Below are 15,266 nucleotides of genomic sequence, written 5' to 3' on the forward strand. Positions count from 1 at the left end.
AGTTTAGTTTATCTTATTTTACAAGTCGAATTCGCACTTTTAGCACTAGACGTACAACTTCTTCCGAAGTACTTGAATTCAATATGTTGTTTTTTTCCATTGTATTGTTCAGCATAATTTATACATGCACATCAGATGTATATTATCATAAGTCTTGGGATTTAATAGAGACATCCTCCACTTTCATAGATATATTTTTAAAAAGATATTCGTCTGAAGTGTCGCCAGAATGTCGAACATTATTGAAGGAATATCATGCAAACATCGACAGTTTTGGAAATTGGGGATTGCAAAGTAAGTAATCCGAAATTAAAGCTTTTTGATAAATATATAAATATGTTATTTTTAAGTGTATCAAGCTTCAGCAAAGTTGCCGGTGGGGATGCTTAAAGGAAATGTATTGAATATGGGCGATTATGACTCATGTGTCAATTTAGCTGCAGAGACCAACCGGGGGACAGTAAACGGAAAGTATTGTCTTGCATTTGAAACTGCTAATGATAATTACATTTCTAATTTGATATTAAGAAGATATTCAATGGAGAAGGTACTTCAACCTTTTTTCTTCAATATACATTTAAGATTCGTGTATGTGCCTAACTTAATGTACAAACAACACATTCTTGTCCTACACTTATAAAAAAGATCACATTATTTACAGATTAATAAGGTATATCTTTATCTCCCTAAGTTTTCAATGAACCCTACAAACTATTTCAAGATAGGGTTATTGTATAGAACTTTTAAATTCAACAACCCCATCATAGCTCGTTGGTGGCGATTCTCTCTAGAATCTCAGTTAGGGAAACCCAGCAAATGCATGATTAATTCTAAAATTAATATGTTTTGCATATGCATACCTGAAAACTTCCCTTAATATTGTACAAACGTTCTGATTATAATTAATTCATCATTACTTTTAGATTTTAAATGAGTCGGACGACATAAGTAAAAATAATATAATTCTTTGGTGGGGTTTGTGCTATCCTAGTGTTTGTACGACAAAAGAAGCTGAAAAGCTGTTTCAACATTTTTTTGCAAATATAACCATCAAAGAGGAGTTCTGTCAAACTAAATACCAAAAAGTACCTTTCAGCAATACGGAAATTATAGCAATGTAAGTTAATATGTTATTATAAGTATGACTTTTTCAACGGAAACTATTTTATGTAACATATTTTATCACAATCATGTCAAAATGTGCCTACTGAATTTTTAATTTAGTAGACTCGAAATTTGATGTTTTCGGAGGTAGAGCCCATATGCATAGCAAACATCGTGGAATTACACGATGAGTTATTTACCAACCGCATTATTGACAATTACCTACATCAGTTTTCTGGTTAACCTTCTCTTCGGAAAGTGGACGTATCAAATATGTACCTAATAATGTTGCAATCATATACAGGGTGGTGCTTTGAATACTTTCAAATTTCTGGTGCTTGATGTCGGATTAGTAATTCTTGCAGTTTTCCGTGACAACTTATTGTTCTCAAACAATTTCAATTCTCTCTGTTATACAGTTAACCATGGCGATTGGGATAGTTTGCTGCAACATCAGTTAACAATAACAAATTAACAATAAACAATTAAAAATTAAAAGGAATACTCACCCCTAATTAACACAAAAAAAATTATTTGAGTAGACACGTGTTTCGCCCACTTCATACGTGGGCATTATCAACTGTTGTCTCGCGTTGATAATTAAAACGTTTAATTAGAAGATCGAATTGTGTTAAAGGTAAACTTTCGATATCCAGGGTGCTTTCCTATAATTAGAAACTTTAATTAAAAATCAGCAATTTGAACGGAGCTGGTCTACATCCCTATGTATATTCGGGTGTATAATAATTGGTTGCATTACAGATGTAATCAAAATGTCATCGCAATTAAATGTATGTGCTATGCAAAACCAACTATGGCCACCACTGTCCGGATTTGGACTGGCTCAGCTAGGAACAGTAATTATAGTTCTTACTGTGCTTGATGCTAAACTGAATAGGTTACGCTATTTTTAAAATGCAATACTAGCAGGTACTAAGTACTTGTATTTTTATATTTGCAAAAAATAGAGATATATCTAATTTAAATGGAATTTTAGTAGGTTTAGATTTCATGAAGCTGAAGATGTTCTGATTATATGATTAAACATTCATATTTTTCTTGATCTTAACTTTTTTTTTAATTTTAGTGGTCTTCTGTTTTCCTGGCTATTATTTATTGTAATATCTACATTGTATGATGTTTACAGAACGTTTTTGTTGGGTAAGTTTATTGCAATATTATTAAAAATAACGTTAAATTGACATCTCGGAAATAAATATGATAAGAAAGGACTTTTTAAAACAATTTTTTTATTTAAGAATGAACTAAAAAGCTAATATTAATTACAAAAATAATAAAAGTTTCAAGCACTTGACTGAGGAAGCAGACACTAACAATACGAAGTTAAGTACGATATAGTTATTAATATCTTGTCACTTCTATGCTCGCGAACGGTTAATTTAGAAATTCGAAAAAGGTTGTTAAAGGTATATGTTTGGAGAGCACGGCATTGTACGAGTGGACAGTGAGCGCGGCGGAAAAGAAAAGGTTAGAAGCGTTCGAAATGTGGTGTTATAGGCCGATGGTGAGGATATCGACGGTAGAAAAGGTTAGAATTGAAGAGGTATTGGAAAGAATAGGAGAACAGAGGACTCTATGGAAGTCAATAAAAAATAGGCGAGATAGGTTGGTAGGACACCTTCTTAGGCATGAAGGTCTAGTCAGAGACATATTAGAGGCAGAAACAGAAGTTAGGAGGGGTAGAGGTAGACCTAGATTAGATTACTGTTCGCAAATAGTTAAGGATGTAGCCTGTTCTAGTTTAAGGGAAATGCGAAGTTTAGCTCAGGATAGGAAAGAGTGGAGGTACGTGTCCAACCAGTCTTAGGACTGACGACCTTATGATGATGAAACGCTTTAAGTCTTTGTTATTTCTAATATTCCGGATTTTCCGCGTATTTTCCAAAAATTCTCTTTCATTCAAACCTTGCTTTGTCAAAAAATAAATCGGTCAAATCGATTGAGTAGTGGTCAAGTGACGCTCCGTCATGAACTTGGCAATTCCCTAGAATTGGCAGCTAGGAACAGCTTGAATTTGGTTTCTACGTTTTTATGGACAATTTTTCTCTTCATAAGAACCTTTCTCGGGCTTCAAGGAATATCTTAAAGAAAATATCGAAATTGGTCCAGCCCTTCTCGAATCAGCACATTTAGGGATCCATTTTTATATACAGGGTGTCTCACGGTGGCCACTCATTAGAATATTTCGGAAACTACTTCGATTCGAGTTTTAAAAATTTAGACAGTAGCGTTATTGGGTATGCTCTCCTTAATTAAAATAACAGCATCTAGGTCGCACTTGCGGTTATACCGGAAGTTCACACCAACTTCGTTGTTTTAAATGGAACACCCTGTACATTACAACGGTTTTGAATTCTACCTATAATTTAAGTTAGACCTTTATAATACTTTTCTATTTCTAAACTTTACTGTTATCGAGATATCAATTTCTTTTTAGAAATGTATCACAGAGCAGTAGGTTGCGAAAAAGCATGTCTATTTTACAGTAAGAAAGCTGGCTTCCCGTCTGTACTTTCAAAAGTTGATTAAAACATATAATAAATTACATACAGGGTATTAGATATTTAACGGCGAAACGTAAGTCAATTTTTTCAAATGTATATTTTTTCATAGCCTTATAGAGAATTTTATTGTCTTTCGAATGGTACTATGGTTCCCTATACCCATCTCCTCTAGTTTTCAAATTATTTACTGTTCTTTGTAAAATCAACTAAAACTGTTTATTTGTTTACGAAGATGGCTGTGAAATTATTAGCAGAACTTCAAAACAAATAATATGAGTTAATTATTGTCACTCAAACACCCATATTGACAGTTTAGTCATTAAATATTTTGATTCTCAATGTCAATTATTGAATATCATTTTTATGAAATGGAAAATGAAAATACCTATTCAAATTAAGGAGAATTTTATAAAATCAATAGGAAGTAGTTGAAAAGCAAACAAACAATAAATAATTAACGATGTCAGCCGATAATAATTAAATGTATTAGTTAAATCATTGGATGTGCCNTTAACTATTTTGATTTTCAATGTCAATTATTGAATATCATTTTTATGAAATGGAAAATGAAAATACCTATTCAAATTAAGGAGAATTTTATAAAATCAATAGGAAGTAGTTGAAAAGCAAACAAACAATAAATAATTAACGATGTCAGCCGATAATAATTAAATGTATTAGTTAAATCATTGGATGTGCCCCCGTTTAGCTGTAAGCAACTTTTTACCCTTTCGGTAAATTTATGAGTAAGAGCTCGAACCATTAAACTAATATCGCTAATTATTTATTTTGTATTTAATTTTTTACTACTGTTATCTGTAGTCTGACGTATTGCATTTGATTTTATAAAATTCTTCTTAATTTGAATACGTAATATCATTTTTCATTCTTCATAAAAATAATATTCAGTAATTGACATTGAGAATTAAAATAACTAAACTGTCAGTATGGGTGTTTGAGTGACGATAATTAACTCATATTATTTGTTTTGAAGTTTTGCTAAGAATTTCGCGGCCATTTTCGTAAACAAATAAACAGTTTTAGTTAATTTGACAAAGTAAAGTAAATAATTTGAAAACTAGAGCAGATGGGTACAGGGAACCATAGTGCCATTCGAAGAACAATAAAATTCTGTATAAGGCTATGAAAATATATACACGGTATTCCATTTGGAAAAATTCACTTACCATTGTTTGATGTTAGCCGATCCGACACTAAATATCTGATACCTTGTATGTAATTAACCCACTTTGTAAGTATAGGCTGAAGCTTCAGGGTATAGCTACCGTTTCTAAGAATATTGTTGCTCCAGGTTTCTTATTGTAAAATAGGCATGCTTTTTTGCAACCTACTGCTTTGTGATACCTTTTCTTAGAAAAATTAATATCTCGAAAACGGTAAAGTTTAGAAGTAAAAAAGCATTATAAAAATCTACCTAAAATTTTAAGTAGTATTCAAAACCGTTAAAATATACAGGGTGTTCCATTTAAAACAACGCAGTTGGTGTGAACTTTCCAAATTTTCAATATTCAAATCGAAGCAGTTTCCGAAATATTCTAATGGGTGGTTACCGTGAGACACCCTGTATATAGATAAGATGAACATGAAAAATACATGCTTCAAATAGTGGTAACTTACACTGACCATAACATAACCTTCAACAGATACATAGTATTAAAAAGAAAAAAGCATGTTGTAAAAAATAAACAAAACCCTTTTACGTGTGCGTAGTTTACCTAGATTTAGTCGCTAATTTATTATTACATTGCCATCATGTTTACATGTATAATATTCCTACCAAAACTCCTTATGTTCAGCTTATTCCGGTGATGGAAATACTAAATATTTAAAGACACCAGCTAACTTATTTTATACTTCATTTACTTTCTCTAGCGAATTGCCCCTTCCAATGTCTTGGATGCGCGCTGGCAAAATCGTAGGTAGGGACAAAAAAGCTCATTATAATCCCGACTCTTGTTCATTAAACATACTTTTTCATACAGTACCTGTCAAAAGTTTTGTTCAGTCATGAATAGTAGTGCGAGTCGAAAACAAACGTTAAAGCCTTTAATATGTCTTCAAATATAAATAAACATCTCGTTGATTTTTTCAGTAGTAAATGGTACCAATAACAGCTCATTTGAGTAATGCAATTTTAGTGGATAAAATAGTCAATTTTTCCGTGCGGTACTGTACGGATTATACGCTCCTCACCGGTTAAGAGTTTGGCCGAGAGTTGTCTCCTTCCTTTTCTAGCCTAAAGCTGTCTTTTTCTACTTTGCGCCGGTCAAACTGAAGGTCACATCGACATGCGACTCGTAACACTACAGCATCAGGTCATATTCACAATATTATTGCACATCGGAAACCGATTCACAATTGACTTGTTATGTTTGTATTTTGTAGAGTAACAACAAACCCAGTTCAATAAAGGCTTTTAAAAAAGCCATCGCGTTGCACGTTTGTTTTTATTAAACGTTGTATCCGTGTCAGAACTGTGTATGAATTGAATGTATGTATCTACGCCAACGTAACTTCGTTCAATGTGTTTTTGTACCTTTTTATTTACACCTTCAGTTACGGTGTAGCTTGTATACCTATGTTGGGTTGCAAAACCAATTTTTCCTATGTCACATACCTACAGGAACAATATTATTGACAAAATGGGACCACTCTCTAAACAGAATTGTTAATCCAAAAAGGCCCTCTCCTAATGCTTTACTTTTATTAAATTGTCGTATATCAGATTGATCTAACTTTGCCGTTTCTATTAAGACTTATTGTTAAATCTAATGGCAGCAAAATTTAAAATTAGTGTAGGGGGAGGGGCGCGGCAGACTAATCCTTTGTCAGTTACGATGTAAATAGAACAATCGGGCATAACTGTTTGAAAATGTAAAAGGTTCTACAATATATGTCTTCAACTGCTGACGCATTTCGGTAAATGGTATCACATGAATCTTTTCCCGTGAGGATATCTAAAAAAGAGCAAAGCGTGCGTTAAAAATTGCGAGAAATATCGCTAAACTAATAAAAAGTTTTTGTCGTGATGTTAGCCAAACAAACTCTACTGTGTCCATGTAAAATAAATAATTGCTTCTAATTCATGACCAATAAAATCGCTAGCGTACGTTTCATAGAGTCTTAGTAACGCCGAAATATCCCTGGACTGCTTCTAAGATTTCTTTCTTTTCTTCGAAGGTACCACTTGGAGCAAGTTTTTGGTTCCATCTGGACTTTCTCACATTCTTTCAAGATGCCGTGGTTCAAGCTAAAGAAGGTCCACTATGCCCAATTACTTTTCGTTGTTCGACCTACATCTGCCCTCGGTGGTCTTGAGATTCCAGCTTCTTTCCTTCTCATTATTGGGCCAATTTCTTCGTTCTTCCTCTGGTCTTCGATTAATGCCTTATCTTCCCAGGGTCCTTCAGGCTGAACAGTGGTTAGATTACAACAGATCGATTCTAGTTCTTCCTTCATCTCTACAGGTGGACAACGCAGTTTCCCACGCAAGGTCTCCGGGAAAATACATCTACGTTTCAAATTGTTAAAGAGTCTCGTTACTTCTTTAGTTCCTTACCTGCTGTAGATATTCATCGCCCTACGTCATTTCTACACAGTTGACAAGATGGTGGAAATCATATTGTTAGCACTCGGGCTTTCTTTTGAGTATATCTAGCGACTCCCCTCGTAAAGAAATTATTAGTGTCGTTGCTTTTTCTGAATCAGTCCAGGAATTTGATTCTGCCGATCCAAACAGATTCAGGTAAACAGACCATGAGGTTTTAGAAAATACTACAATGGCGCAGTAAATGCCATCTGTAGCACAATGCTACATTTTAGGATTGCGTTTACTGCGCCATTGTAGTATTTTCTAAAACGCATCGTTAAGACAGCAGGTAAAAGTTGGTCTGTGTTCTGTCGGAGCTGCCTGCGACGCGCTGATGAGATCCAAAAAGATCGAAATCGCGATCCGCGTCTGGCAGTTTCGACAGAATATAGACCACTTCGAATTATTTTAGACCATGAGGTCTTTCTGTCAAAAGTGGGAGGTGTAATTTTTGATAACCTTGCACCGGAATCATCAGGTATTGAAGTAGAGGGTTGTCTTTCAATTGCTGCTCTCATTTTCTCTATCTTATTCTCGATCTTGATTTCCCTTCCCTCTATCCTCTTTTCCACCCTGATTTCCCTTCTATTTCCTTTTCCATTTCCTTTCGAATATCAATTATCTTGTCCTTCATTCTCTTATTTATTACTACCTGTACTGCTTCCATTTTACAAGCTTTTATTTAACTTGCAATATGCGTATGTAAGTTGAAAAAGCTTGAGGCACTGATGTACGCTATACATTATCAGTGCCTCAAGTTTTTAAAATTACCAAGAGAGGGGTCACTCCGAACCTAGAATTTATCTACTTTATTCATGTATATACATATCTACGACATGTTACTTAATTTTATTTTTCCTTTTTAGTTCACGTTTTATTTAATAAAAGCTTGTTTTCAAAAATGTTTTCTTATTTCTATTTTTTATTCCATTTCTTCTTGACCTGCCCTTAATTCTTCTTCTCTTATTTTTAGATCATCATCGTGACCTTTTCTCATTCATTGTGCCATTTTTACCATTATTGCCATTAATGCCTTTATTTGTTCCTCCATTTTTGCTTCGGTACTTCTGGTTGTAAATGGCATGAAATATTTCGATTTCTTCTATTCTTCTTTCTTCTTGTTTTCGAGAGCTTTCCAACGATATATCACTTGCTAGGATTTCTCGCAACCGATGGAAACTTCCAGAAAATTATGGATGGGTGCTCTGGAATATTAGATGAAAATGTTCAAAATCCTGCTCTTACTTTTCCAGTCCACTTCAGTCTTCTTCCACTCCACATCTTAGACCAAATGTCACGTATTTAAACTCCTTTTCGCAATTCCATAATTTTTGTTTAACAGGTTGCTGTCTAAATAACACTTCTATTATTAGTTAACAATTCACCACTATATAAACACTTTATCACTTCATCACTCCTTCTTCTCTTTCTATCGCCTCGGGCTCTCTGACTCGCACTAACTCCTCCCGATCTAGCGACAACTATTTATAGAGATTAACCGTTTCAAAAATGTTCCAGTAAATGCCTTTTAGAAGTCAATATGTACTTTGGGTAGTCTACATACATGTGACAATATGTATTTCCTTCTCATTTGCGTAACTGCTCATATGCTATAGTCACGTGAACAGTTTTTGGCACGAAATTTATGATACGGATCTGACATCCTAGTTATCGTTTATGCATTATTACTAATAGTTCACAACGTGTTATTAACACCACTATTTTTAATTAATAACTAATGCCCTACAATATCGCTTACTTGATTGCTTCTTCGAGCTTCCTACTTCGTTTCTATCCCCTCGTAACCATTGTAAAATATACACTGACTGTAACTCTTTCCATCTCGTGGTAACTATTTATAGACTCTGAACTGATTCTAGAAGGATGTGGGATACGGAAAACCTGGTCTTGATTCTTATCAGCGAGATCTAGGCAAGCCATTTGATATAAGGTGGGTTGTCCACCCTCGATAATATTCTCTTCCGAATGTTTCGGCTTTGTAATTTCAGAGGTATGCAGTAGATATACGAATTGCAGAGAAACTTCCGCGGTTAATTTCACTGAAACTCTAAGTTACCTTCAACCCTTAAAAGACGACTTATGTGTGTTGATGATTTCGTCTTGCCTAATTTAAGGTAGACTTGTTAACTCCAATTGTCCAATAAGAACCAGTTGTAAACCAAAACAATCAGGGAGATCACAGGAGAATATGAATAACTGCATATCATTAACGCCTTATGTACAAAATTGTGCATGGTGTAATTTACGCCGCTGTAAGCTCTTACTGCTTTCTATGTAATATCTTGTGCTTGTAATTCACATATTCATCGTCAGTTCCATCTTCCCATATACTTTCATAAAAGATCATTTATATTCAGCAATGCACATCACGTTTTGATCATTATTTGCTGCTACTACTTCCACAGTAGCGTGCGGTTGCATGTGCACATGCAAGCAATGACTGTTAACACGTATATACGGATTAGTTATGATTATCAGTCACATTTTGAATACATTCACTTGCAATTGCAAATGTGTTTACTAAGTGCTATAAAAGATTAGAATCAACCAAAAATTTGCGACAAGAAATAATAATTCTGAAACAGACGAGAATAAGTAATAACAGATTCATCTATAAAAAATACTCTTTTCCTAATAAATTTACCGTGTGGATTCATCACACGTTAAAGTATTCGTATTAACGTACAAGTTTAACGTTATATATATTCTAAAAAGAACCTGCTTTCAGATTCAACTAATTCATTGCTTTCATCACTTTCCCTTTGGAAGAATTGGAAAAAGATATTTTATGAAGATCCACACCCTGAACGTTTAAGTTGTATTGATGGGATTAGTGTTTTAGCAATATTTTCAATGATGTTAGGAAACGAAGGTTTATTTTTGGGTTTTACTCCACAATTACGTTCACCGTCATTCGAAAAGGTTCGTACGATAATTTAAAGTTACTTTATGTAGATAAAGATCATTTTTATTAACACTCTCGATGATGCATTATTTCAACGAAAACAAGTATCGACACAAATAAACAATAGGATGTATGATAATACAAGCTTTTTTTATCCATCTGCATTAAAGTGACATTTAACCTTTGTTGAAACAATATTCTTTGTAATACCAAAAACAGTATTCCATAATCGATAACTGTTTTCTTTTTGTATTTTAGTGGATTCGCAGCTACTTGTCGTTTGATGTGGTTGGATCAACTTTTAGCTCGGAAACCTTCCTTCTTGTGGGAGGTTTTCTGACAACATACTCTTTCTTACAAAAAATGGATAGATATGGAAACGTTAGTTTATTTAAGTTAATTTTGCAGAAATATTTAAGGTAGGTTTTTCTCGAACTAGAACCATAAGTTGGAATATTTAAATTGAATATGAATATGCTAAAAGACCAAACATGCATTAAAGTGATCAAGATAAAATGAGTAAGACGAACACCAACAACGATCAATAAACGGCGCACTTTCAAATTTTCTCAGAATACCTTATTAACCAGGTTTAAATATACGAGGCAAATAAATAAAATTTGCAAATTAATATTTTTTTAAGTGATTTATGAAGATACAAAGATTTTATATATAAGTACATATATGATTGGAAAATGACATAAGCAATAAAATTGCATAAGCAGTAATAATTGAAGTGGCGCCCATCTAGTTAAACGAGATATTTAAACGTTATTTGGTATAAAAAATTGAAAGCCTGTGACTAAACGTCCGCCGGCGGAATCCCCTATTGCAAGAAAGATGTTCACATAGTACGGAAATTTTTATGGTGACATTGAACGTGTTAAGTCATGCCTTTTGTGGTCAGACTTTAATGTCAAATTGACTTTGATTGAGGTCATTTGTTTTATAATTCTCAGCACATAAAATACTATAAATTAAGCTAACGTGCCTATCACGTTGAGGTTGGCTACGCCAGGATTCGTTTTCAGCAAGTAGATATTCACACAAGTGGACCTTGTTGAAAAATACGTAATCCTAAAATGTAGCATCGTGCTACAGATGGCGTTCACTGTGCCGTTTGTAGTATTTTCTGAAACGCACTGTTAAGACAGCAGGTAAAAGTTGCTCTGTGTTCTGTCGGAGCTGCCTGCGACGCGCTGATGAGATCCAAAAGATCGAAATCGCGATCCGCGTCTGGCAGTTTCGACAGAATACAGACCACTTCGAATTATTTTATTCTCAGCACATGCTACAATATAATCGATTATGATCTTGAATTTCATAATAATTTCGCTAGAGATTTCTGCTGATTGTCTTAATTAGTGTAATACTTATCACTTACAATTTTCAGTACCATTCAAATACACCCCATACGAATTTGACTTTAAGCAAGCAAAGTTTTCAGAAATATCTGACCAATTAAAACCAACATTCTATTGAATCGAACTGTAACATACACCTGAATAATGTTCTAGCCAAAACTAACTCCTCAATCTCTTTAATGAAAGGACCCTTTTATAAAATCAATATTCTGTTTTTACTTTTGAATTTGATAGGGTATATGGCATGGTAAAATCGCTACATAGAGCGACAACCAGGTGAGAGACATTTACGTACACAAGTGTAACACTAACTTTTTTCCATATGAACCATGTAAATAAATGTAGTACAAATAGCTGTAAAAAATACTCAATAAATTAGTCTAACACAACCTCTTCGGTTGCTGAAATAGTGTTGACCATCAGATGCTGTAATAGTGTCAACTGTCATCATAGGTGCTGAAGAGTCTCCAACGCTCACTAAACCCGGTTCTTGTCAGAACTACAATTCTACGCTAGTTTATCGACTAGAGTGGTGACGCCGACTAAGGAATAATTGACGGCAACAACAGTAATGACTACAATGGTGATCACAGCCAGAACCGCCTGCTTTCCTTTACCCGATAGAGTGACAGCAATCATGAACTTTCCCAAACCAAGTACCGTAAAACAATTGCGAAGATTGCTGGGTATGTCCAACATTAACAGAAAATTCCTGCGTAGCGCTGCCCGCACTCCTTTTGTCTTTGATGAACTTCCACAGGGGAAAATAAAAGGAAGTGCACCACTTCACTGGATCCCCACAGCCGATAACGCAATCAATTTGCGCAAGAAGTAACTGTCGCACACAATTCTTCTGCACCATTTGCAATCCGATGCGACTTTAGCAATTTCTTGAGACGCTTCCGACCATCACTTGGGCGCTGCGTTACAACAATTTCACAACGGCACTTAGGAGCTCCTAAAATTTTTTTCTTTCAAACTCTAACGCTGAATCTAAATACTGCGCATTCGATCAAAAACTTCTCGCAATTCATCGCACAATCATGCATTCACGTCAATTTCTTGAAGCCCTTGACCCCATTATTTTTACTAACCACAAACCCCTTACTTTTCCTTTACGTCAGAACCCTGACAAATATTCTCGTAGGTATTCACGACACCTCAACTTTATGAGCCAGTTCTGAAGGAATATTCAACATATTTTAGGAGAAAGATAATATTATTGCCGTCATACTCTCACGAATTGCTGAGCTATCAACACACGTTGATTATGAAGCCCTTTTTTCTGAGCAGGAATTCGACTGGAACACCTGAAACAAATCCATTAATAGTTTTCATACTATGGTCCATATAAAGTGCTTAAAAAAGGTGAACATTCATTTATTATGCAACCACCATCATAATGAAGGTGGATGACAGACCAGCACACACAATCACCCTCTCCAATCGTCGACACAGTGCGACAACTGGGTCAGATACATTTACATACACAAGTGTAATTTATTGAACTAACTTTTTCCATAAGAACCATGTAAATAACGTAATATATAATATGAATAACCTAACATAATGGTTAGAGCATTAGTGCGTTAATCGAAGGACCCAGGTTCGATTCCTGGCGAGAGCATGACAACAGCAACAATTTTCGTTATAAGTTTGAGATGATCTATGGAGAATGAAGTATTTATTAATATGAATATTTAAAGAAATTATTATTAAGTACCCTTTTCAAGATGGTGTGAACAAAATCTATTGTCAAAAATTAGAAATACAACTGTGGTACAAACCAAGTGTTTTTTTGTTCATTCATGTTTATTTTTAAAATATTTCACCATGTGATTAACAACCGCACAATTTCCAATATAATAAACGATTTCTTTATTGTAGGTTTACTATGCCCATAGCCGTCTTAATAGTTATACATAAGTTATTATTAGAAAGAGTTTTTGAAGGGCCTCTACTGCCATGTTACAAGAATCCTTCGCTACAAAATTGTAATGAAAACTGGTGGTCAGCTCTCTTGCATGTACAGAATTACGTTAACCCAGATAATTTGGTGAGTAATTAAACTGAATGCTTATTGGAGTACCTACTTTATAAATTTTTGAATGTGTTTGTTTATAGTAAATGCTTATTTATAAATCAAATGATAAATCCACATTAACCATAGGCAAGAGTCGGTAGTGCACGTTGAAGAATTAGGTGGATTTATATTCGAATTCAAAAACCTTATGAATGCTGTACCACCCTTAGACTCAATCTAAAGACGATTTATGTAAATTGAATTATCGATAAGCATTGAATAACCTGTTCACGTATGAAGTTCTCCAAAAAGTTCGTAGAACAAAATTCACGTGCGCGATAATGTTAAAAAAATCAAAATTTTAAAAAGTTATTAGCGGAATCAGATTCTCAAAACATAAGAACATTCTTGCACGAGGGGATTGAGGTTTAGAAATCGCTTAAAAATAGTATAGATACCTGCATAATGCCTATATGTGGTACAAGGATAAGTTGAAGTTACCGTGAATGAAAAAGAAGCCAATGAAGTAGGCGAGTAATAATGATCTTAAATTATTACAAGTATATATTCATCTAACTGTGCTATTAATAATATTTAGTGTAAACCAACTTACTTAGAATTTACTCCATTGCATAAAGTTAACTTTGTGAACATTTTGACGATATCCTAAACTGTATATAAAATTAAATTTTAGTAGGTCAATAAGTCGTATTTCTATTATGTTATAAAAAACTATACTAAGTCAGGGTCAACTCGCGTTGAGAAGAAATAAGGCGTGTGGCCCGTTTGGTTTTACGATCTATATCATAAGATCATCAGACCTAGGGCTGGTTGGATACGCACCTACACGTTTTCTTATCCTTAGATAATCTTCGCATTTCCGTAAATCTAGAACATCCTTAACCAATTATGAACAGTAATCTAATCTAGGTCTACCTCTACTCTCCCTAACTTCTGTTTCTGCCTCTAATATGTTTCTGACTAGACCTTCATGCCTGAGAAGGTGTCCTACTAACCTATTTCGCCTATTTCTTATTGACTGCCATAGAGTCCTCTGTTCTCCTATACTTTCTAATACCTCTTCATTTTTAATTTTCATTATCCACGTTTTCTCATCATTCGCCTGTAACACCACACTAATACTTCTAATCCCCTGTAGATTACCTCAAAATTATGTTTCACAACCATTCAGCACTGAGCTCCAGACATACACCTTTAACAATCTTTTATACAATACACATAAACAAATAAACAATAATTTCTAAATTAACCGCTCGCGAGCATAGAAGTAACTTCTTCTTTTTGAAGGGGACTCGACTCTATCTATCTATCTTCTGTTTTATATATCTATTGCTTCCTCCAGCCTGTGTTACCTGGCTTTCTAGACACGGGAAACCAACAACTTCTTGTAATTTTTCTCTTCCTATCTTTATATTCGCACTTTGCCTACTTATTTCCTACTTTATAGCCTCAAATCTTTTTTGGCCTTCCTCGACCATCCTATTTTTTATTTTCGCCTTTCTTCTATTAATCTTACAATCTCATTTGTTTTACGGTACTAATAGCAGGCAAAGAGCAGTAAAAGAAAGTACGTATACAGGATGTTTCTGAAATAGGTAGCAATCTTGCAGAAGATGATAGTGAAATAAAAAAATTAAGTAAAGTATTATAGATCCGAAAGTTCACCGTTTTCGAGAAAAGGGTGGTTTTATTT

General features: G+C 34.3%; 1 protein-coding gene across 3 annotated transcripts in view; it reads left to right on the forward strand.

Annotated features, from left to right (window-relative positions):
• The window catches only part of LOC108741615 (nose resistant to fluoxetine protein 6-like), a 43,713-nt gene continuing 28,447 nt past the window's right edge, over positions 1–15,266 (forward strand). For all 3 annotated transcript variants that reach the window (XR_001938533.1, XR_001938534.1, XM_018476469.1), the window contains exons 1-7: positions 1–294; positions 351–547; positions 924–1,117; positions 2,192–2,265; positions 9,989–10,182; positions 10,424–10,584; positions 13,417–13,585. Coding sequence is in view for 1 of the 3 variants with exons in the window: in XM_018476469.1 (XP_018331971.1) it covers positions 84–294; positions 351–547; positions 924–1,117; positions 2,192–2,265; positions 9,989–10,182; positions 10,424–10,584; positions 13,417–13,585 (1,200 nt within the window). In the remaining 2 variants the exon portion in view is untranslated. The remainder of the gene's footprint in view (positions 295–350; positions 548–923; positions 1,118–2,191; positions 2,266–9,988; positions 10,183–10,423; positions 10,585–13,416; positions 13,586–15,266) is intronic.

The sequence above is a fragment of the Agrilus planipennis genome, unplaced genomic scaffold, assembly GCF_000699045.2.
Source record: "Agrilus planipennis isolate EAB-ADULT unplaced genomic scaffold, Apla_2.0 scaffold255, whole genome shotgun sequence".
Classification (NCBI taxonomy): domain Eukaryota; kingdom Metazoa; phylum Arthropoda; class Insecta; order Coleoptera; family Buprestidae; genus Agrilus; species Agrilus planipennis.